Raw genomic sequence first — 25,646 nt, forward strand, 5'->3', positions numbered from 1 at the left:
AATCATTATAAAAAAAAATCATTTTTCCGGTACATTTCACAGCTGTATGTGGCTAATCGCGGCAGGATGTGCCCTGTGAGTGACCCTTTATTTTTGTACTGGATTTCGAAACTTGCATCGCGGATCGACCTTTTTTTTTTTTTTTTCTTCTGCGTCTTTGTGTTTTTGACAGTGCAGGTAATGTACTGCCCTTCATACGCGCACTCAAGCATAGATGGCAGCACCACTTCGTTGTGCGTGAGCTGACATTGAATATAACAGCAAATGTGACAAGTGTTATTACGATCACTAAAAAAACAGTCTCCCATTTTGTTGCGGCAGTCCTCCGTCAAACAGACTTTCAAAGACTGCAGTGACCGAATGGAACTATTTACATACACTGACTATGAACGCGGATTCACAAAGCAGTAGCTGTACACGAAAACAGTTCATATATACGAACAGGCAGTGACCTATCGTGAAAAGCCCACAATATGATAACCAAGGCGCCGGCCAATGACAAGCAATTCTCGCACATTAAATCATCGTGAATTCACGAAGAAACAAAACGTCATTCTTCCAGATAATGCCGCACAAAGACAGCACAGAGGACGCTCGAAGCAGCCGAGGTGCGGGAACGACTACGGGCGCCGTTCTCGCGACGTGAGACGAGCGAAAGGATGCTCGTTTGAGCAAGACCTGCAGTTAAAAAAAAAAAAGAAAACATCTTACGCTATAGAACTATTCGTAAGAGCAGATTCCATCCAGTCAATGGTGGTGTTGAACATATCATTAGCGAAGGCGGCCGACTAATAGTAAACGGCACTTACGAACGAAAATCGTGTGAATTCGGTCCCAGGGCCATTATTCACTACAACGTCTTACGCTAGAATTGTTCGGAAGATAAAATTTCAGACAACCCTGATGCTAGCCAGCCATTAGCGAAGCCGGTTGGCCAATGACAACGAGCACTTACAAACGAAAAGCTTTGCGAATTCGGCCAATTTCTTGGTCCGTATTTGCGAAGCTGTTCGTACGCTTGAGCGGCTCGTGTGAACAGACGCAGCCAATCGACGTATCGAACATAACATTAGCCGAGTCGACCGGCCAATGACGACTGGTTGTTCTTAAGACCAAAAATGTTTGTAAATTTGACGCCTGGAACTTTGCCTGAAGCCAGCGGCGAGAACGAATCAAGAACGAGCTTCGACTGCGTCAAGTGAGCGACCTCCAAGGAACCGCCTCCTTCTCCTCTCTTCTGTTAATGTATGCTCACGAGTGAGCGATACCGAATGATTGTTTGATAAGAACGCATTCCTATTCCCAACCTCATTGGTGCTGGTAGCACCATTCACAAGTGAGCGCCTGAGCAGGGTGCAGGTGTACTGGGCGCGGGGCTACCCTATCGTATCGTCACCGTTATCGGCAACGTTCGGGACCGGCGCGTCCTCCTCCGTCGGTGGGCCGAGAGCAGGGGAGAAGAAGCCGGTCCCGGGCGCGCCCGCGCGTCGTGCACTCACCCTGTACTGGAAAGCGACGCAGTTGATCATCGTGCTCGGCGGCTGCAGTCGGCGGCGGTGCGCGCGCAGTGGAGGTGGGGCCAATCGTACACACGACGGGTCGCACTTGTTGCGGGCCTCAAATAGGCCGGGGCACGTTCAGTCGCCTCAGGAAACCGACGCACACTGTCTCCGCGCACACAGCCGCTCCGACCGGCAGCAGCTAAGTCAGCTGCGGCTTCGATATCAGCTGACTTGCGTCAGTATTTTCCGAGCCCTTATAAAGAAGAGCGAGAGAAAAAAATGGCGCTGTTACAACTGTCCTTCGTCCTGTCCTCGCTGCTCATTTGCCCACGGCCCTTCTCTCCCCCCTTCTGTGCCTCCCTCCGTGGAATGGTCGCATGTGTTTTTGTTTTTAAAGCGATATCAACCGACACGCTGCTATGAATTGCATAGCGATAAGCAGACAAAGATGTCGCGGACGCCGCGCGGGCCGAGGGGCGCTCATTGAGCGGGGGCGCTCGTTCATACCTCAGTGCGCATGTCTTGGGCCGCCCTTATCGGGGGAAAGTGGTCCCGCCGGGACTAACCCTCCTCTTGTGTCCTCTGCTACGTGTGCAGAGGTGACACTGCATGCAGGGCGCGACGTTTTCTCCGACTAATTGCCGCTACCCAGGATCCGTGTTCAAGGGACGATAGCACCAATTGTGGGATGCAACCTGCACCACCTCTCCTCCCGACTGTCTGCGGTTTTTATGGAGGTGTCTCCGTCGCGTCGAGCGGCCGCCGGAAACAGCTCTCCAGACTCGAAGCTCGTAATCCACCGGGTAGTCCCCCTTTTTCTAGCGGCGTCTCTGCTATTAGCTGCGACCGACTGACAGCAGCAAACCTGGCCCACTAAAGACATGCCTCTTCATGTTCCATATCCCTTCTCGTTCTCTTCGAACAGCCGCCGAGGTTCGAATCGATTCTAGAGCGCTCCTGGGCCAGTATTTACAAAAATGTTCTTACGAACTGTTCATAAGAGCACATGCCATGCCAGTCCTGACGTTCGATGTATTATTGGCGAAGGTGACCGGGCGAAGGCCAAGAACATTTAAGAACGAAAACATTTAGGAATGTGGCCCTTGGGGCCGAATTCATAAACGCTTCGTGAATTCGGCCCCTGAGGCCGCATTCACGAAGCTTTTTGTTCGCAACTGCTTTTTTTTTCTTTCTTGTGTGTGTGATTGTCACTGGACGGCCACTTTTGCTAATAATATGTCCAACACAAGGATGGGCCAGAATTTTCTCTTACGTATAATTCTAACTTGAGCTCTTACGCTACAGTTGTTCGTAAGAGCAAATTTCAACCAATCCACCTCTCTCTGTGTCGAGCACGCGCCAGAGAGAAATATTGAGGCGCCAACTACAAACTCGCACTTTTCTTACCCTACGCACTTTGCACTTATTCTTTCCCGACACATACCCGACACCCAAGTGTCGCTTCTGCCCTGTCCAGACAGCAGATCTCTCCCATATCATGTGGAAATGCCCCATCATATATCCACCCCCCTCGCGACCTCAAACCATTCATTAGTAGCGAGGAGCTGTGGGAGACTGCCTTGCGCAGCTCCGATCCCACCCTGCAGGACCGAGTCCTGAGGTGGGCTGAGGACGTCGCGGAGGCCTACCACGACTGGTAGGCGGACGTCTGGCAACATAATGTGCTGAGACTGGTGCACACAGACCTCCTTCTCTCCCCCCGGCTCCTCCCCTTTCTTAAAAAAGGAAATAAAAGTTCATTCATTCATTCATTCAACCAATCCCGGTGCTGACATGGCTTTAGCGAAGGCGTCCGGCCAATGTAAAAAAAAAAAAAAGAAAAAAAAAAAAGCGCTTGTGAACGAAAAGCTTCGTGAATTTGGCTCCTGATCTGTAATGTTTCCGTGTCTATTCGGCGACTATACCATCTCCCGTGCGTACTCATATATGCCAATGTTGAAAAATTAATAAAGAAAGGAACGCTGCGTTAGGGTATTTCTTCTAAAAATTGAAGGACACTTTGTAAATTCCAAAGTGTGTTCGGCGAAAGCCTGTGGCCATTCGACTGACTATGTCATGTCTTTTTTTTTTTTTGTCGTCGGTGTGACCAACTGTAACGCTAGTGAACTCTGTAGACCACTGACAAATGCATGTCTGTTCCTAGCGTACGTCGTGGTTAAAATCCCCGACAACGACCATCGGCCGATGCCTGACGCTTGTTGGTAGGATGCGATTCACAAAGGCAATGGCTGCTTCTTGTCCGAGGTTTGGGGCCAAGTACACACAAACGACAAAGAGCCCAGTTGACAACCTGACTGCACACGCTTCTCCAGGCCACAGCTGGCACCGTTCCAGGGCACGGACGGACGGACGGTCAGACGCCGCTGCTGTACCATCACGTGATTGCTGAGAGAGTGTAAGGGGGAGAGGTCACAGCAGTGGCGGCGCAACTGTTGCTATGCGCCGCTGTGCCATCACGTGATTGCTGAGAGAGTGTGAGGGGAGAGGCCACAGCTGGCACCATTCCAGGGCACGGACGGACGGACGGTCGGACGCCGCGAGTATGAGCCATTAAAGGCTTTCGTCTTAATAACTTGCTCTTGGGCTAGTTCGTTGATACTCGGTGTAGCCATTGGGGCACAAATAAAATAGATGCAAAGAAGACAAGACCAAGAGCGCTGCACTGACAACCGATATATATATATATATATATATATATATATATATATATATATATATTGTGAGCAAAATATTAATTCCTTCATCTTCTTCACCTGTACATAATCATCATCACTGTGCGCGTCGTCTTCGTTCAGCGCGTGGCTCAGCCAAATGAACGCGACGATACAACAGCTGTGCTGCTGCCTTACAAAGTGGTGGAGATTGCTTTCGATCCCCTAGACCTATATATATATATATATATATATATACATATATATATATATATATATTATTCAGGGTGTCCCAACTATCATGTATCAAGATTTATGAATATGCAAGTGTCACGTAGCTGGACAGAACCAAGGTAATCTTGGTTGCCGTCGCTTGGAGATACTCAGATTATTTTTTGCATTCCGCCTAATTCGATAATTAGTATTAATAACTAATCAACTTCTCAAATATTATAATTAGATTAAAAGTGTCAATGAGGAAATTGTAGAGCAACAGAAAAAAAAAAAAACTCCCGATACAGCTTTCTGTTGCTCAATACGTGCTGCATCAAAGTGTTTTTCCGAGCGTGAAAGAAGCCCGCGAATCGACGCAAAATTACCGCACTACTGGCCGCTCGACGCACTTTGCGTTTATTGGCGGGCTTCTTTCAAGCTCTGGAAAAAACAAAGACTTTTATGTAGCACGTATTGAGCAACAGAAAGCTGTATCGGGAGTTTTTTATGTGGCTCTACAATTTCATCATTGACACTTTTCATCTAATTATAATATTTGAGAAGTTGAATAATTAATTAAGACTAATTATCGAATTAGGCGGAATGCAAAAAATAATCTGAGTATCTCCAAGCGACGGCAAACAAGATTACCTTGATTCTGTCCAGCTACGTGACATTTGCATATTCATAAATCTTGGTACACGATAGTATGGACACCCTGCATATATACATTGTGTGTGCGTGTGAGTACCGGCGCTGTAGCACACGTCTGGTATGGATCTTGCAGCCTTTTGCTCCTGTTCCAGTGCCTCAAACACTCGTAGTCGAGTATGACGGTGTAGAGCATCTTGTCGCGTCTATGTATATTAGAATTCTCGTTCTCCTTTTGTCGTTTGCCCCATTATCTCGTTATATGCTCCTGCGTAGCGTAGCCGGTTGCCTAATCTTGCTGCTTTTCCTTTGTCCCATTCTAGCTGTTCCTTGCCGCTGCGTATGGCGACCTTGGACGAATTTCGGCTCACCTATGAGATGGAAGCGAGGATGAGAAGGCAGACGGCGGCTGAGCCCTTCAGCCTATGATACTAACACGCCGTGCAGAAAACAACATAGTCAAAATTAACGACTGATGTCGCTAACTTTGCCTGGACTAGCCGTGCATTCATCTCGGGAGCCCTTATCACCGCGCGTGCGATCGGAAGCATAGCGGGCTCGTGAGCGGTATGTCTGGAAACGATTCTTCGCGTATGTCAACGCACGTGCGCCAATGTATAAACCATCTCCGTCCTGAAACGAGGCAGAGAAAAAGTGTGGGGGGGGCTTTCAACTAGCTTATTACCCTTCCCGCTTTGTTCTCGTGGCTGACGCAGCTGTTCCTTTCAGTATTTTATTTCTTCTTTTTATTTTCATTGAGAATGCGTTGGATCAGGCCAGGGGCAGCATGTGCAACGCCCGCGATACACGCTAGAGGTTCAGAACCATATAACGCGCATTTTTATTTTCCTCTTCGCCAGTCCTCCTGCTCTGACGTTCATATTCGTTCAACTTCGTATTGAACGTTGTGATTGTGATAAACCCCCTCCCCCACAAAAAAAAAGACAGAAAGAATAGAATGACCAAAGATACGAATCAGTGAAACATAGGAAAGGGCGAACGCTTGCAGAAGCACTACAACCGCACTTTGAACAGATGGCACTTTATTTTGCCGATTACTCGGACAAGGCGCAAAAGGCAGGTCGCACCTGGCATGTTCCTCGAACATTCCAGAAAAAGATCGGTTGATGAGCTTCCGCTCCCGCAAAGAGCGATTTCCCACTGGTTATCTGAACTATACTAACCGCCTTACAGGCTATAGGCACAGTACAAACAAATATGTGAATCAACCCTAACCCACGATTTTTACTTCGTAGAGGCGCATCTCTCTAGAATACAGGGATGGGGGGCCGAATTCATAAAGGTTTTCTTTTGTGAAAACTCTTTATCGTTCACTAATTGCCTTGCGTAATAGTACATTCGCCAGTACAAATGGTCAGCGCCTGTTCTTATACGAACGACACTTGCGTACGAACTGCTTCGTGAATACATGATCTCTATATACTGAGAACCCCAACTTATAATGTACGTTGAATACTTAACGCAAATGGCTAAAGATTGCCTTTAAATTTATATCATTGCTCGTATTGGTTGGGCGGGTGCTCTGACAAGAGAGGCGCAATCAAGGCTGCCAACAGCCGGAGCACCTTCAGGCGCTAGGCGCCAAAGGAGGGCGACACAGAGACAGAATAACGCATTAATGCGCGCACTGTGTCGTCTGCGCTTGTGTAATATTTCGTGCCTCACGCCCTGGAGGTGCAAAAACGACTTGCGCAAGTTTCCATTTTAATGTCACCGATCAGTCACCAGCTCTCAAAGGAAGAAGTTCGCTGCTATTTTTGGCTGTTTTGGCCTCCGCCACATAAATCCTGCGTTGTGAAGAGGTCAGTAATTAAAAAGTAAATTAACGTAACTGTGTTAATTACGCACAACTGAGCAAATTACCCATTATCTAGAGGCTGCCAATCGGGACATTTGCATGGTGACAATAATTTGTTCGTTATCTATATTGCTGTGACTTAAAATATGTGCCGCAGCTAAAAAAAGAAAAAAAAAAGCCGGTAGCCATACAGCAAGTCAAGCGCAAAAAACAGGGACAGATGGAGGGTGCAACGCGTGTGCTCCGTCTGTTCCTGTTTTCCGCGCTTCACTTGCAGTATGTCGTACCAACAAGGCCGGATTTCTACCCGGTAGTCATAATGCAAATGTAGTGCTCCACGCTACTGCAGCTTAATCAGTTATGGTGCTTGCCGAATGCAACGCTACAAATACGTGACCTAACTTATGGGCTCCAAGATCTAGGGCTTCGCACTTGCTCAATGTCCCTAAAGTAACTTTAGTGCTGGATTTGCGTTTCAGCAATCACCATGTTTAATGCGCACATCTACTTTGTACTCGCTGATTACTGCGCAAGTCAGCCGGATGCAGTGGTCTCAAGTCACATCGTGACTATATCTCGAAAAGCATTTGACAGGATAATGGTCTGAAATGGGTGTTCTGCATTCCGAGAGAAGCGACAATAGAGGACCAGTGTTATCCCGTCTCCAGTAAGGTGAAGCTCAAGAGCGACGAAATGAATGGGTGATGTGGCACTGTGCGCTCGCAACAATAATAAGGGGACTAGTCTCTCAGCTGGTGCTATATCGGAGGGTGCTGTTCAAAGAGAGGGAAAAGGGGCAGTCTAAGAGATGGTGCTACTTTAGTTATTCTAGGGATTTTGGATGTGCGTCACTGACAATCTCGGAGGGCGTGTCGAAAACTGCATTTCTGTGCATGTTCACTTCATATTAATAGCACTCTATAGTTTGAGGTGGATTATTGCCTTTGATGCTATTGTGCTCACTGGCTGACAGAATCTGGTAGTATCGCAATTTTATTATGACCGTCAGGTTGACATCTCATCTTTTCGTATCTGCTTTTTTATTTGACAATCATAATTTTTCTGATGCTAGTACACAGTAAAGGTTGACTGGTAGCCATTCAAAGATGAGTAGTCATGTTCCAGTTGTCAAATAAATGGTGTTATTTCTGACGTCATTTGTTCCTTCTTGCTTTTTTGTGATTGCGCTCCCAATTCGAACCAGTAACGCTAATTCTCATATCGGGAATTTGGCAGGTATGAAATGGGTGTGATTGCACGGTGAATGGTGTACGTTCTTACTTATGGTTATTCAGGCCATTGTTATTTTTGGCTATGCATCTTCTGCACATGTTTTCACTGCACCTCTTGCAATGAAGAAACAGATATAAAGCTTCATTATTTTCACACTGAAACTGTGTTTTCCTAGAAATACTGAGCTTTGTCTCCACCATGCTTGACCCTTAGTCAATGGTAGCAAGGGCTACTCCCAGTGGTGGACGCCACATTCTACTTGCAGTCAGTTTTACATGACACTGCTTATTGTTTGCACTGAGTTTGTGATAGTGAGAATTAGATAGTAAAGTCTTGCTACTATACGCCTTCAAATTCCTGCATTGCATGTAACCGCTCAGTTCTAAGCGTGTAGTATCAGCTAAGACAGCTGCCCTGTCATTGGGCCACTAAGGGAGATAAAACATATATGCAATTATTAATACAGCATACAAGTAGTTCTATGAATTTTCCTTGCATCTGTTCATGGAAAGAAAAAAATGCGACATGTACTCAGTTTGGTATATTTCTGGGTGATCCACAACACAAGTTCATTAATTCGCCTTGTATTAATCAATAGTAATGACTCCTTCCCCACAGGCAGCTAACTACATTACTGTTTTTATTGTAGATAGTGCATCTTGTTAAGAGGTGTGTTTGTGTGTCTGAGGGTACCATGGACAGTCTGTACATGTGTTTTCCATATGTGTACATTGGTCCGAATTGAAAAGTTCCGTTTTCAAGGCAACTGCATGTATACAGCTAGTTTCTTGCCTTGGAGGTGATGTTAGAGCACGGAATGAAAGTGGAATATTGAGAGGGGTCTGTGGATTAGTAAACTATTATGTTCAATTGAAGGTTTAAGAACTGCTATGGAAATTGTACTGAAGTAAAATCTTTGCATTCAAAATGAAAAGTGTACAGCTTTGTTCCACAAGATGTTGTGCAGTGCACTACATGTGTATTTATTTGTTGTAATTCATACGTGAGAAACAGGTGTAATAGAATAACACCAAAATGCCCTTGAGGCTGGTTGGCATTGCCAGTCATGAATTAGTGATTTTGGCTGTGAGTATGGGTCAGCAGCTTCTATTTGATGTTAATTTCCTGGTTCTTCATTGTTTTGTCAAATGTCCTGCCGACTGGTTTTTGAAGTACATAGTTATGGAATCCTACTTAGTCTCTCAGATAATCCTAGTCATGGCAGGGTTGTGCCTGCATATTTATGACCATCTGCACTAGTAAGCGAACATAGGTTTTTATGCCAGCTTTACAACATGGCTTAGAAAAGACAGGCCCCCTTTCGTGTGCAACGAGAGTAGGTGCAATTTTATTTGGCCTTGTGTCATGCTTTGAATGCTCCAGGGAATATATAAGTGCAACCACAATCACTTATATCAATATGGCCGGGTTTTGCGGCCAACTTGTCTTTGTCCCCCTTATAGGCACATAGAAATCTTCAAAAGCAGCCTGCAGGAAATTCGCTCAGCAGTTGCCATGGGTGTGCCCAAGATGATGCGTCTAATGGGCACTGCCAGACCAGGGCCCCATGACAGAACTGAGCGCTTTGGTGTCGGTCCATCACGCAATGGCATAGGCCGCGGGGGGCGCAACTTCCGTGGTGAGTTTTTGTACTAAACTGTTAGCCTTTGCTTTGATTTTTCAGAGGATTCAGTCACCCGAGTTAATCGCCACTATTAATAATGCGTGTATTCACCTTTGCCGACTATAGTCTTATGCTAATCAAATTTCAAGATAGTCACAGCCCGATTTTTTCACACATGAATTTTCAACCTTAATTATTTTAACATCTCTGCGGCTCCGTTCCGCATTTACCATCAATGTAGAAGGATAACTGATATTCTAGCTACTCTCGCATGATTTGGGGGGGGGGGGGGGGGGTGTTGTGATGATTATTCGCTTGCGCAAAGCCACAAAGATGGTGGCTTCATCTTTACAAAAATGAAGTTCAGGCTGCTGCCTTCCCTCGCCTTTGTTGGCAAAACAGTTCCTTGGTTTTCGTGCCGTACGGCTGCCGCCAATAGACTGATATCACAAGCAATTTCACTACACTGCCACTGCGGCAGCACCGCAAAGTGGCATAGGCCGCGGGGGGCGCAACTTCCGTGGTGAGTTTTTGTACTAAACTGTTGGCCTTTGCTTTTTCAGAGGACCCGTCACCGCTGGTCTGCTTTCGCAGCGTTTGTATCTGCATTTCAGCTTGACATGAGGATTTTTTAACGAGTGAATCGACATTCATTCCTGCTGAACAATGGTTGGCTTTGCGTGCTACGGGCCAGGATGCTTTAACACATCAAGACATTGGGTTTTCCAATTTTCCAACCGAAAAAGCAACAGCGGGAATGGATCCGGAATATAAGCAGGGCCTCGAAGTATATAAGGTGCTTTGTTGTGTCCTTTTTCTTGCTTAATTCAAAGTATATATGCAAATAAACTTATTATTTAGTGCGACATGTGGAGCGGTCGTTAGTTTACAGAAAGAGAAAAAGGCGGAAAAAAAACTTGTAGACTAGGTGTATAAAAAGTTTGCAAGCGCTTGATGCTCGTTCGCACCTTGCGTGCGGTGTGCGTGTGCAAACTTGCAGTGACGTGCGTTTTTGTTAGAAGAATTTTTAAAGATTTAGCGCTTAACGCCATCCCGACTTTGTACCAAAACAGCATTTCTAAGTACGCACCATTTACTGATATATTTGGAATCCTTGTTTGCCTGGTTCCTACTCGACAGACAGCGAAACTATACGTCTCCACAGAAGCTCGCTTCTGCGATGGAGAGGTGCACTTAGGACGTTGTCTTAATTTTTTTCTGTACGTACTGGACAGAAAAAAAGAAAAGCCGAGTGCTTCACTGAACGATGCAGATTTAAAGCCTGCAATATTTCTGCGAAATTTTAGTCCCAACAAGGGAACGGTATGCGCTACGTATTATACTTTAATTTGCTAGAATAGAAAAGCACGTCACAGCATATCTTATCGCGACTTTTTACGAGCGATATAGCTTTCTTAATAACACAATTGCGTTGATACACAGAAGTTCATACTACACAATTTTTTTAACAGCAAAGTTGTTTAAGCTAGCCGCAAAAAGTATGGTGTTTCACAGAAAGCCAGCCGCGCCGTAGCCATGGCAACCAGCGACGCCGCAGCTGCTAGAACATCTGGCGCAACCTACCACCTGTGTACTGCGCATGCGCCCACAGCGGACGCGTCTCCTGCGTTCGCGCCGGGGAAACGCGGGCGGCGTCGGCAGGAGCTCGGAGACACTGCGCTCAACCGGTTTCCGCCACCGCGCCGAGATCTGCGCTTGCGCCATGATAACAATTGAATCCGCGCATGAGGCAACAGCTATGTAAACGTGTGCACGGCGGCGCTCGATCAGTAGAAGCCATGGGACGCCTAAAGATAGTTCGTACTCCCGAAGAAGAGGCCGCTCTTCGCGATAAATTCCGGAAAATGCTGGGGATGACTTGGTAGCTCTTAGCCTAGCTCAAAAGCCAGAACTAGCTAGGTGCCCATCAGCTCCGCTGTCTCTTTGGCATTGCGCCTCGAGTACAAGCTACGCTATTTTTTTTTTTTAATCTGAAAGCCGTTGCCACGTTTCAGGAGATCTTGCGAAAGGAATCCAATTCGATGACTGCGGCTAACGAAAGCGAGCCGGCGCCGATGCGATCAGAGGACTGTACTAGCAAGATGGCGGTGCATAATGGAGGGTAAACTCGCGCACCTGCGTGAGGGCCGGTGATATCGCTCTAATGGACACACAGTGTGTAGCATGTTTTTAAATCACAGAAGCGACGCTGAGGCAAACGAAACGTTTATTATACTTCTCCGTCACAGTAGATTTGCAGCGCATGCTTCATATACCGCTTTAGAGCAAATGTAGAGTGCGCATCGGTGGTGCGGGCCCTCCCAAAATCAGTGACACAGCGAGCACAGTCTTAGCAGAGAGGCAAGGTGAGGTTGAATGGACGGGCTCGGAGGTCGGCCCTCCCTCGCGCAGTTAGCGCACACTCCGCTCGCTACGAGGACGTGACCCCGCTGCTATCAATGGTATCTTGTCTCAGGACATGTGACCTACGCGGCGATGCCGTTCCACACTACGGCCTTCTATATCAGAGCACGCATCCCTCAGGGAGTCATGCAGTGCTGTCAAGCGACTTCAACGGCTCGCACTCGCGTTGCCTTTGATAGGACTCTTACTACGGGTTTCCGTTGCAACGACACGCTTGCATAACCCCAGCCTAAGGCGCATAAAACTTGCGCTGCCGTTGCGGAAGCTAAGTCACATCGCAGGTTTCCACGCACACTGTCTACGATGATATGCAACGCAACGCTCCGACCTTCGCGGTTAGCGGGTATTCTTCGATGACCTGCGGCGACGAGGTCCAGCCACATGGAACACGCGAGACCGCTTGGTCACACTTCTCATTAATTTGACCAGAGCGTTGACTGGTGCCCTCGAAGTGGGTCCCATAAGCAGCCGAGATATTTAAGAAATCACACATCGCGCACCTTATACACCTTTGGCCCCGTACATATCCCCTTCCGGAAACGACTCACACAGAGTATCTCTGTGTCAGCAGGCTAACCCGGTCCTCAAACTCAGCAAGATGCCGCGAACTAAGAAAGCACAGTACGTGAAAATAATGACCACCAAGCTAAAAATCCACGTGATTTGAAGTCACCAGGTGCACGTGTGCTGTGTAAACTTAAAGCCTTTGCACGAATTATTTTTTCCTATAACGTATGGTAGCAAACCGTACGCTATTCTGGTTAACGTACCTGGTTTAGCTCGGGATCAAGTTCCCTTCTAAATGCATGTGAACAGAGAAATAGTTTTTCTCTGTTGCACCGAGTTTCATGACACCGAGTTTCATGACACCGAGAGACAATGCACCGAGTTTCATGACATTTGTCGTATTTAAAAGGCAATTTTGACATCTACTGACTTGCAAGCAAGCTTACCATTAATGCCGTCATTTTTTTAACAAAGCTTGCTCAAAATTGTAAAATCAAAAACAGCTCAAGTACTAAGTTTTCAGCTCTGTAACTCAGTAATAAATAAAGATATCACAATTTTATCAATTGTGCCCAATAATACATCTAAAGCGGACAAAATTTATGTGTTATATATTGCTCTGAAATATATAATTAGTTTGTGAGTAGGACTTCTTCAAAACCCTGGTAAACATTGTAAGAGTTCACGTAAGATGTAAATTCATACTTCGCATTTCTCTGCTTGACATGCTTGACTGCTCGTCCACAGTGATTCTCAAGTTACTTTGCATGAAATCACATCACATTACAGAGGGGATAGGCAGAGTTTTCCCTTCCCCCATCATAAGCTCCACAGGTCACAATCTAGCACGCTCCGCATGCTCCAGACGGGGTCCTACCCCTCTAGGTGCTTTCTGAACATGCTCCACCCCGACATTGATCCATTTTGCCCAGATTGTGGCACTGAATTTTGCTCATTAAATCACGTGCTCTGGCAGTCACCTGTGTTGCAGGATTTTAACCAAGAAGAAGACTAGCAGAAGGCCATCACAGACCCCAGACAAGACGTTCAGCTCCTGGGTGCCCAGAGGGCCCGTGAACGAGCGGAGAGGCATGGCTTCTCCGTTCCGACATGGGACTATAGCCAACGGCTAGCAGGCCCCCCTGCCTAGCTTCTCAGGACCTCAATAAAGTTGTTTACTACTACTACTACTTACTGATTTCGGTTAGATTTTGTAAAAACTTTGAAATCATTAATCAATATTCAGCTTTGCTACAATTTAACGTTTCTTCTCAAATACAACAAATTTAATTCAAATCGGTGTAGCGGTTCTCTCATGAGAGACAGAGTGAAAAACTTTATTGCCCGAAGTGTATAGACAGGGAGGGTGTGGAGCGGTCCTTAAGGGCCGTTCCTTATATAAACACTAGGTGGGATCCTCATTACAGGGGCCCATAGGCTATAGCCGCGGCTGGGGCACGCACGACCAGGGCCTTCTGGCTCGCCAGGTCGGAGCAGCCGAGCAGGGCCGCCTGCCCTAATTCTCCCGGGTATGCGGTTGAGTATAGGGGGAAGGTGCGGGGTTGATTAGCATGCCCACACCATGTGGAAAATGTCCGAAGACTTTTCCTCACAGTGTGGGCACTTCCCTGTGCACGCAGGGTCGAAATGTTTTAGGACTGCCGGGCACAGCAGTGTTTTAGTATAGAGGCGAAGGAGTAAACGCTCCTCCGCCTTCATGAGGCCCTTACAAGGCTTAGGAAAGATTGCGTGGCCGAATTGGTAACGTTGGGTGATTTCCTTAAAGGTAAAAGCCGGATTGGGGTCGGAGTCCGCATCGAGAGGAGGCGAGGGCGATGCCCGGAGAGTAAGCGCGCGGGCAGTGGCGTCGGCCGCTTCGTTGCCCTGGAGACCCGTGTGCGCGGGAGTCCATACTATCCTGCGGGATGCGGGGGCCCCGAGATAATCACTGTTTCGAGGTATACGGTGCGCAAAATAGGGAATAAATCCCCTTTCGATGTTCCTGCAGGCCTCTCGCGAGTCGGTGGTGATGACCCGCGAGTGCTGATCTGCGGCGGCGAGCGCGATGGCCACCTCTTCCGCATGTGTTATGTCTTGTGCTTTGAACGTAAGCCCGTTCGAGAGCATTTCCGCGTTTTACATGTATTTGAATAGGTGTCATCGGAGTTGTCCCCTAGCTAAAGTTCCTTCTTCCTTCATATCCTTCGTCTTCGTCTGCGGCTTCCACGTGTGCGGTGGGATTCGGCGGCACTGAGTCACGTTAGGCTCGTCTGTTAGGCTCGTCTGGTCCGTTGTGTGAATCCGGCTTTACGAGCGCAAATTCGGTTCTTTAGATACTCTGGGCTGATGACGAGCAATATAAGGCACGACATACTGAAACGGTAAAAGGAGCGGCGGCACGCAACGTTCGCTTACGATGGCGCTGGCGGCGTGATGTCATGCTCCCTTCTAGTATCTTTGACTCCACACATGTTTGTTTGTTAACGAATGTTTACTGAAATTTACACCCCCTGTAAAACTTCGTACGATATTTTGAATTCCTTGTTGTCGCTGTCATCCTTGCATGCGGCAGCACATTAAGGACTCGATATCACCTAACAGAAGAAACAGGCCAACCTAGACGCAGTAAGGGTAAAAGCAGACCAATTCAGGGTGGTGCTCGCAAACAAATATGCCGCTTTGGAACAGGAAGATGAATACAACATAGAGGTAATGAATGAAACCGTAACTAGGCTGATCTCACAAGCAGCAATTGAAGTGGGAGGTAAGGCACCAAGGTCAACCAGTAGGTAAGCTATCCCAAGTAACAAAGGACCTAATAAAGAAACGACAAAACATGAAAGTGGCAAACTCGATAGATAAGATAGAATTCGCTAAACTGTCAAAACTGGTCACCAAGAAGAAATTAAGGCATATTCGAAGTTATAACGTGGAAACGATTGAGGAAGCAGTAAAATATGGACGCATCATATTTTACTGTGAGAAGTGAGAAGAAAACTTGGCATAGGACAAGGCAAGATGTATACACTGAAAGATAAGCAGGGTAAAATCATCAGCAATTTTTATGACATAGTAAAAGCAGCGGAAGAATTATACAGGGTGTTTCAGCGAACACTTTCGAAAATTCTTAAAGGTTGCCTGTGGCAGATAGCACAATTCTAGTTAATGAGCTGGTCTACTCGAAGAGGCGGACATTACTTGCACAAGAAATTGAAATGCATAATCGAATAATTAACAAAAATTCACTAATTAAGTTTTTAACTAATTACCTGATGGCCCATATTGCAATTCACAAATTGTAGCCACAGAGTTCGCAAGACGGATCCACTTCAAACGAATTCTCGGGATGACACCAGTTTCGAGATATTAATTCCCGAACTTTGCGGAGAAATGCATTGGCGTTCCAGTTAGTTGCTTAACAAAACGTCGCTTTATGCGTTGAAACACAAAGTTAACTGGAACGCCAATGCATTTTTCCGCAAAGTCCGGAAAATATTATCTCGAAACTGGTGTCATCCTGAGAATTAATTCCAAGTGGATCCGCCTTGCCAACTCCACGGCTACAATTTGTAAATTGCAATATGGGCCATCAAGTAATTAGTTAAAAACTTAATTAGTGAATTTCTGTTAATTAGTCGATTATGCATTTCAATTTTTTGTGCAAGTAGTGTCCGCCTCGTCGAGTAGACCAGCTCATTAACTAGAATTGGGCTATCTGCCACAGGCAACCTTAAATAAATTTTGAAAGTGTTTGCTGAAACACCCTGTATACTGACCTGTACAGTGCCAGAGCAGCAAAGCTACTTTCATTCGAAGTAGTAATGAACAGGATACAGAGGCTCCTTCCATATCCAGCGATGAAGCTAGAAGGGCCTTGCAAGACATGACCAGGGGAAAAGCTGCTGGAGAAGATGGAATAACAGTTGATTTAATCAAATATGGAGGAGATATGCTTGGAAAACTTGCGGCCCTTTATACGTAATGCCTCACGACTTCAAGTGTACCAGAAAGCTGGAAGAACACCAACATTATACTCATTCATAAGAAGGGAGACGTTAAAGAATTGAAGAATTATAGGCCCGTTAGCTTGCTTTCGGTATTGTATAAAATATTCACCAAGATAATTTCCAATAGAATCAGGGAAACGCTTGACTTCAGCCAACCAAGAGAACAGGCTGGCTTCAGGAAGGGATATTCTACGATGGATTTTATCCATGTTATCAATCAGGTAATAGAGAAATCAACCTCTCTATATGACTTTCATAGATTATGAAAAAGCGTTTGATTCAGTAGAGATACCATCAGTCATAGAGGCATTGCGTAATCGAGGAGTACAGTAGGCATACGTGAATATTTTGGCAAACATCTACAAGGATTCCACAGCTACCTTGGCTCTCCACAAGAAAAGTAGAAAGTTACCTATCAAGAAAGGGGTCAGGCAAGGAGACACAATCTTTCCAATGGTATTCACTGCATGCTTAGAAGACGTATTCAAGCTCTTAGACTAGGAAGACTTAGGAGTGAGGATCAACGGCGAATATCTTAACAACCTTCGGTTTGCAGATGATATTGTCCTATTCAGCAACAATGGGGACGAATTACAACAAATGATTGAGGACCTTAACCGAGAAAGTGTAAGAGTGTGGTTCAAGATTAATATGCAGAAGACAAAGATAATGTTCAATAGCCTGGCAAGGGAACAATAATTCAGGATCGCCAGTCAGCCTCTAGAGTCTACAAAGGAGTACGTTTATCTAGTACGGTTATCTAGGTCAATTACTCACAGGGGACCCTGATCATGAGAAGGAAATTTACAGAAGAATAAAATTAGGGTGGAGTGCATACGGCAGGCATTACCAAATCCTTACAGGGAGCCCACCACTGTCGTTGAAAAGAAAAGTGTACAATCATTGCATTCTACCGGTGCTAACATATGGGGTAGAAACTTGGACGTTAACAAAGAAGTTCGAGAACAAGTTAAGGACAGCACAAAGATCGATGGAACGAAAAATGCTAGGCCTAACGTTAAGAGACAGGAAGAGAGCGGTGTGGATCAGAGAGCAAACGGGGATAGCCGATATTCTAGTTGACATTAAAAGGAAAAAAAATGTCGCAGTTTCGCCCGAAAGGCGAAGCATCAATTGCGATAGCAAATTAGTAGAGAGCTATACGGAGTAGCGATAGTAGTTTTATAGGCTGCATAAACTTGGACACATTTGCTTACTAACTGGATTAACAAGCGTGCTGTCAGCGCGCACATACAAACATGAATAGATCACTCTCGATGACCGCAGACAACCACTGTCAAAACGCTGGCGTGAACAAGCGCGCGGCACAGTGCATACAAAGGTCAGAGCCGTCTGGACATCGCTTTCAAGATACGGTGCGCGCGACAGCCGGCACCAGCGCAAAGTACGCAGTTGTTACAAGAGTAGAAGTGCCCCCCTCCCCTTCCCTCCCACGCTGCCTTCCGGCTTTCCTCCTTTCGCGTGGGAGATTGCATCGCCAGTTCCCATTGCGTCCAGTTGCAAGATACGCATTTGGTGCCGCAGCACAGCGTCGCCTCCTCTCCCTCCCTCCCATACCCCATGGCCTTTCGCGCAACGGAGGAAGTCGCGTTTGCTCTCCGCCGTGCGTTCGCTCTCCGTGAAAGCCCGCGTCCCCCGCGCGCTTTCACTCGCACATACGGCGCGCGGCGACGATTTTATCGCCCTTGGACTTTATACGGAACCTCACGGTGGCGACGACGACGGTGACGCCGACGGCAGAAATCCGCTTGAAGTGTCCATATAATTGCTATCGCAATAAAATGGAGCTGGACAGGCCATGTAATGCGTCGGATCGATAACCGGTGGACCATTACAGTTACAGAATGGATACCAAGATAAGGGAAGCGCAGTCGAGGATGGCAGGATACTAGGTGGGGTGATGAAATGAGGAAATTTGCAGGCGCAAGTTGGAATCAGCTAGAGCAAGACAGGGGTAATTGGAGATCGCATGGAGAGGCCTTCGTCCTGCAGTGGACAGAAATATAGGCTGATGATGACCACCTAACAGCATCAATAGCCGAGCGGGATAACCAACTCGAGCTTGATATTGAAAAAAACTAAAAATCTGCAAACGATAGAAAAACTGAAGAAAAGAACCAGTAATACTAAGGAGGTGATAAAAGTAAGTAGTCGTCGAAACATGCACTTAATATCGTCGTCGCTAAGAAACTGCCGTGCTGTATTGATGCATCACTCGACGACCCGAATACGTTCTATACACTGTTAAAGAACGCAAGATTACTGGCCCTGCCAGCGGGACCGGAGCCCTCTAAAGACGAGGGCGGCCTTCAAGGCGATTAGATTGAGGAAGTGAATTATTTGCACCTGGCGCCCGTGGGAGCTCACTAGAACTTGTTCAGCATTCTCCTGGAAGCGGCCGCAGACACAGCAAATTAGCGTTATAGGAAAAGCTGTGACCTTATTATTATGTAGCGATTCTTTTTATTTTCCCTCCTTATTGCCCTTCGTTATTAGCCCGCACGAAATCGCGCTCCCGCTATCACCGAGATCGGCTGCTGAGTGGGACGGATGATAACAAATGAAAGCATATGGGACACAATACATAATACGGCCCCTGTCGGTAAATGTAGTCGGAGACGGTGAGCGTGAGTCACACGCTCCATGTGGCCAGAGCCAGTGCGCGCAAGAAACAGTGAGCGAGCCGGCCGTCGTTAAACAAAAGACTGTTCACATAATTGATACGGAAGCGCAACTCTTCATAATACTATGTTGACATCGGTCAACTGGAACGCCACTGATTCCGTCAACTATGGCACGAAGCCAAAACGCTCATAAAGATCATCTGCGACAACTCTGGCTGGCGCAGCTCTTTGCGACGTATACCCCCCTTGTTCCTTCCTATATCGTCACTAGAAGTGCTCAATCAGGCCCAGTGCAGTACCTGAAACGGTTGCGAAACTCAGCCCGTCACGCGCGACAATGCTCCGTCTCTTATTTGTTATGCCCACCTGCTTGCGAAGTACAACCTTAGTCAAAAGAAACGAAGCTGCGGCCACAGCTGACCACGGGCGTTTGGTCAGTATCCTGTTGCACCCTCCCTGAAAAGTAGGGTGACTATCACCTCGCCCTACTGAGCTTTGTGGTCCAGCACTTCCACGGGCTTGACACGACACAGTGTGAGCTCAGCAACGCGCAAGCTCCAAGATGCTTCGCTTCTTTGGCTAATGCTGCGCTTGGCTCTCCCGTTCAAACGAGCTTTCATATTCAGCGGCGAACTTGGGCACTTCTTGAGGCAAAAGGATTGGGCCCGTATTCGCAAAATAGTTCTGGATTGGATCTTATTCCAGTAAGCGACCTCTCTAGCGCCTGCCTCTTCTCGCCTCTCCGCAGTGGTAGCGTTTGACCAAGCAATCTCTCGCGGCATCCCTAAGTTTTTTCTTATTTTTTCCCTTTTTCATCGCTGGTGTTGTTGACTCATGAATGCCGTCCCCTTTGAAATGATGCAGTGGGTTGCGCTATCAAGCTCTTTTTATTATTTTGCCTAATGTCTTACCTATCTTATTTTTTACCAGACAAAAAATTCACAGTATCAAACTTTCTGAACCCATTATTGGGAACTTTGTTGTTGTACGCCTCCGTTGTTTGTGGTCTCCCTACTTGTCTGCCATCAAACCTCCAATAGCCTTTTACTAATCTCTAATGCGGGCACGTTTACTTTCCCCTTGCTATCCCTGAACCCAGGAGCTTCAAGGAGTCCAGCGGAGCCCAAACCTACAGCTGGGTAGATATCTTCATATTTTAATAAAGATCTTCTATTGTTTCCCTATCTTTACCGCAGCAAGCACATGTTTCGTCTACCTTCGTGTACCTCGCTAGATACGCGTTCTAGGGTATCGTAATCTCGCTTCTAAAAGTAAAGAGCTTCCCTTTGAGTTATCATGAATTCTTTGTTTCCTGATTTTGTTTTTACCTCTTAGGTAGTTACTCATAGCCGGTTACTTTTCCATTGCCGCCACCCAGGAGATTGTCTCAGCCTCTCTGACTTTGCGTTTAACATTCTTTGTTGTCATGTTGCCTTCTATATACCAGTCGCATGCTTCCTGATAGGCTTCCCAGTTCTTTTCCTCGACTGTGAGTCAATACTTTTCCTATACAAATAGTTGAACACTCTCGCAACCCATTTACCCTCTTTCATATACCTCAGTTGTTCTTCGAAATCAATTTTGAATTTCCCTGTTCTAACGCACGCGTATTTGTGCACGTGTAGCAATGGCACCTTTTTTTCCATTTACCGACGTGAAGGCAACATCCCGAATGCGACGTGCCGGCCGTTCTTTTCCGAGAAAGCGTGGAACCAAGATTTTAGAACTTACTCTGGAACAGCTTGTCGCGTACTTTGGCCCAACTGGTGAAGACATGCGTGACCGTCAAGCTCACCGTGGCAGGAACTTTCTTCAGGATAAACTGGCGCATCGTTTGGAGGGGCTCGACCTAGAGAGCAAGAGCGATTCCTTCGAGCTCTACAAGTTAATACATTTCCTCACCCAACCAGAAATCACCTCATAGCCCCTACACAATTCTCTCCACTCGCGAACCAATAACAGCCTACGCCATCTATATAAATGGCCAGATAATGGCTTATGAGAAGACTCACAGATTTCTTAGCATAATCATTGATAGAGTTTTCTCATGGAGCCCGCACGTGACCTACTTGAAACAGCGTCTGACAGCAATCTCCCAGCTTTTAAAGTTGCTGTGCGGAAAGACTTGGGGAATGTGAGTACATGTAATGTTAGAATTGTACAGGGCCCGTACTGACCAACACTTGCCAGACAAATCTTCGTGCTCTAGGCTATTCAAGCTCGGGCTCTAGGGGTTTGTCTGGGTTTGCCGAAATGCACATCGACAGTGGCGACTATTGCAATCGCCCGGGACCAACCCATACAAACACACATTGCGGTGGAAGTGTTGAGAGTGCACATTAGGCACTTTGCCCGGGCCCGTTCCCATCATCTGGCAACACTACCGTCAGAAAGGCCGCAGGCATCATTTTGTACTACGATTTCGGATCATTACACTCGCCTTCCATCAGGCTTCACCCCCGAAACTAAGCCATCGATTCCTCCATGGTGTTTGGATCGACCTGCAGTGCACCTCACTGTATCAGTAATCAGAAAAAATCTCAGCTGTCATCACCTGCTCTTAAACAACTAACTCTGCTCCTTTTGCACGAGAGGTACGCCGAGCGCATACATATTTATACTGATGGATCGGCAACTCTCCAGTGTTTCTCTGGAGCCCTGGTTTTCCCAGCGAAAGCCACCACCATCTGTTTCAAGACGTGTCGTCTCATCAGCCAAGAACAACCTCGAAGATAGTCAATATTCAGTGACTCTAAGGCAGCACTGCAGTCTTTGCTATCAGCCCTGCGGCGTGGACCACAGGGACAACTGGTCTTCGAGATTAGAGAACTAATCCATACCTTGACTGAGAAAAGACACCACATGACATTTCAGTCGCTTCCAAGTCACTGTGGCGTCATAGGGAACGAACACGCCGATAACGCTGCCCGGTCAGCTCTTCAATGCGACGAAGAGGAGCCGATACCGTTATCAAGGACAGATGCCGCTAGAAAACTTCGCATGCTCACCCGTGATATCACGTTCTCCCTGTGGAACGCAGGAAGTTTTCAAATCAACCGGCTGCACAACCTAGACTCCACTCTACACCTATGCATCCCAGCTGGACTCTGCCGTCGCGAAGCTACCCTGCTTTGTCGAATATGGCTAGGAGTGGCCTTTACTAAGTCTTTTGCATTCCGAATCGGATGGGCCGACGACGCCTCGTGTGATGACTGTGGTAGCGAGGAGACTCTTCAGCACCTTCTCTGTCACGGTCCTCGCTACAATTTACAGAGACGACCGCTCACAATCGCGATAGCGCGCTTTGACCAAAGACCTCTAATAGAGGCACTTATTTTAGAATGTCGACATCACAAGCCATCGCAACGGAGCGCGACGAGGGCACTGTTACAGTTTTTAAGGGCAACAGACTTAGACAAGCGGCTGTAGCCTGAACAGATGTTTATAGTGCTACAAATGCTACTGTGCTGTGCCACCGCGAGTGCCACTGTGAGCGACACCGTGAGTGCGGCATCGCTTTGGTCTCGTGCGATGCATTCCAATGGGCTGTGTGGCGACACCTCTCTTTTTGTTTGGCCCTACGTAACCGTACAGCTATTTCCGCGATACATGCCGTGAAGCGTTCGTCAGCCAACGGTAAAAACCCTGCGACCTACATACCGCTATATTACAACAGCGCCGAGACTGCTGGATCAGTGGTAGGGCGGCAAGTGCGACTCGAATGTTTACAGTGCTGGTGTCGTGCTGTTAGCAGAACGCAGGCTTGCTTTACTCAGCAAGAATAATGTGACAGCTCACTGGTAACATAGCGTATTTTAGGCACTTGACCGTACGCCGCCACACCAGTACAACACGTCCAACGTTTCCACGCCGGTTTGTGAAATCGACAGCGCAGAAAGTGTCCGGCATGAAGCCCGTCGCAAACGCTGAGCTTATCGCTCGAACGTTAGTAAACGGAGTCGTTTCCTCAACAAAACTGCTTGCAGTCTTTCTTAAAAACTGCTTTGACCGACATTGTCTCCTCGAACACGTGCAAAATTATTGTTCGGTCCCTCAAGCTCAGAAAATTAGCGCGGATCATGCGCGGGATCGCACACATCGCACACCTGCCCTGCGGTAATGGAGGCGCAGCTTGGCTGCAGCTGAGAGCGAGGGTGCGCGCATGCGCATAGCTGAATTGGAAAAAGGCCCATTTTTCGCACGGGCAAATGTTAACCAATCGTGATGTTGGACAGATTATTATAGCAAGCGGTCCGACAATGGCAAACACTAATTATGAACGAAAAACTTTGCGAATGCTTGCCTCCGAAGAAAGGTTGCAAAAGGCTGGTACGCTGTAAGATGTAATTAGGGAGAGGGAACTAAAGATGGACAAATAAGGCAGGGATGTGTTATTTGTTTGTTCTTCGTCATGACAGACATACTGTTACCGTAGGCGGCCGGCCAATGGTATACAGCACTTACGAACACATCACTAATGCAATTATGAATAATGCAATTTGTGAATACGGCACCTGGTAATATACATAATGCAAAATTTGATACATTCGTTGTAGGGCGTATGTTGAATTTGGATAAAGTTGAAGCTAGCGTTCAGGCACGCTCAATACAGTGATCCATGCAAGGTATATTTACGTTTTTTTTTTCCTTGTGTGGGTGGAGGAGGGGGGGGGGGAGATAAGGCTCGCAAAACGAAAAAAAAAACGAAAAAAAAAGAAAAATGAAGAAAAAGACAACATAACCTGTCTGCCCCCCATCCCCCTTCCTTCCTTTGGGCCCATACTCACAAAAATCTTCCTGCGCTATAACCGCTAGTAGCAGCAGATTCCAGCCTATCGTATAGTGAAGGCGGCCGATCGATGACAAAAAGCACTTACGAACGAAAAGCTTTGTGAATTCGACCCCTGTTTCTTAGTCGGTTTTCTGTTTCTTTCATGTGGCAATATAAACAATGCATAAACTAAAGGAATGGAAATAACACGTACCAAAAAGCGAAAGAAAGGTGAAAGGAAACAGCATTCCATGCACCGATGAAAAAAAATATTCATATATATATATCACGCGTAATGCGAAGACGTGGGTTCCTTCCCCACCTGCGGACAGTTGTTTTTTCATCCGTTTTCATTTCCATTAATTTTATCATTTCTTTAATTCAATTAGTAAGTACAAGTAATTTCCCCTATGTTGTCCTTGGTGTCATTGTTTGTTGGCTTCTTGTGATATATATATATATATATATATATATATATATATATATATATATATATATATATATATATACAGCGCTAGCGTAATGTGGTCGCGCCGTTTCTTTCTTTTAATCCCGGCGGCGTGTGTTTTGTTAGCCGCTCAATGTAAAGCTAATCATAACTCAGACCCATCCATTACTGACGACGAGGAAGACAACCTGTACATGGATGAAAAGCAGCGGACAATCAACGGTGCTTGTGAAGGTCGTTACAGCCATGAATGCGAGTCCGTATGGAGTAAATTGCTTGACGAGAGTTGACCACAGGGACCCGGCCCTGACGTGCTCGAGTCAGCTACATGGGATCTCTTGAGGCACCTACGTAAAGAAAAACGCGATGCGACGGGTTAAGACAGTTGGTTCAATGGAAGTTACCCGCCTTGGGTGGCTCAGCGGCTGCTGCTTGAGCACGAGGTCGTGCTCGTGAGATACAACCTTTCATGTTGATACGAAGGTATTCGTCCGAAAACACGGAATGCTATAGCTATGCAGGCTACCGTTATCAATTTCGCAAGCAGGTGATTTTCCGACGGCATTTGCACCTATTAAATGACAAGAAATTTCGGAAATGAAAAACCAGCGCGTTCAGCGCCTCAGAGCTGGGAATGGGCGTTAAAACGCCGTATTTTGCAAATATCTACTCACACAGGGAACAAAATTGCTGGGGAGCTGGTGGCCAAAGTACGCTTTAAGAAAGGCGCACTTGTTCCAAAAGAAATTTTTGGAGGCCAAGAACTGCATCGTCGACCGGCATTATTACAGTATACTGGGTGTTTCAGCGAACACTTTGAAACAGTTTTAAAGGTTGCTTGTGGCAGATAGCACAATTATAGCTTATGAGCTCGAAAAGACGGCATTACTTGCACAAAAACATTGAAATGCATAATCGAATAATTAAAAAAACATTCATTAATTAAGTTTCTTACTAATTACTTTATGGCGCATATTGCAATTTGCAAATTCTAGTCGTGGAGTTAGCAAGGCGGATCCACTTGGAACGAATTCTCAGGATGACGCCAGTTTCGAGATATTAATTCCCGAGTGAAAAGTATGAAATTAGTGAAAAGAAAACTTGGCATAGGACAAGGCAAAATTTATGCT

At 46.5% G+C, this 25,646-nt stretch overlaps 1 protein-coding gene and 1 long non-coding RNA gene across 2 annotated transcripts in view; one reads left to right on the forward strand and one right to left on the reverse strand.

The window, feature by feature from the left end:
* LOC119436481 (bifunctional 3'-phosphoadenosine 5'-phosphosulfate synthase-like) overlaps nucleotides 1–1,733 on the reverse strand; it is a 93,201-nt gene extending 91,468 nt beyond the window's left edge. Inside the window, exon 1 of the mRNA XM_049658062.1 lies at nucleotides 1,500–1,733. Coding sequence (XP_049514019.1) covers nucleotides 1,500–1,529 — 30 coding nt within the window. The 5' untranslated portion in view covers nucleotides 1,530–1,733. The remainder of the gene's footprint in view (nucleotides 1–1,499) is intronic.
* Nucleotides 1–25,646, forward strand: part of LOC125941135 (uncharacterized) — an 86,798-nt gene that overhangs the window by 33,616 nt on the left and 27,536 nt on the right. The window lies entirely within an intron of this gene.

Source organism: Dermacentor silvarum, chromosome 1 (genome assembly GCF_013339745.2).
Source record: "Dermacentor silvarum isolate Dsil-2018 chromosome 1, BIME_Dsil_1.4, whole genome shotgun sequence".
Taxonomy (NCBI): Eukaryota; Metazoa; Arthropoda; class Arachnida; order Ixodida; family Ixodidae; genus Dermacentor; species Dermacentor silvarum.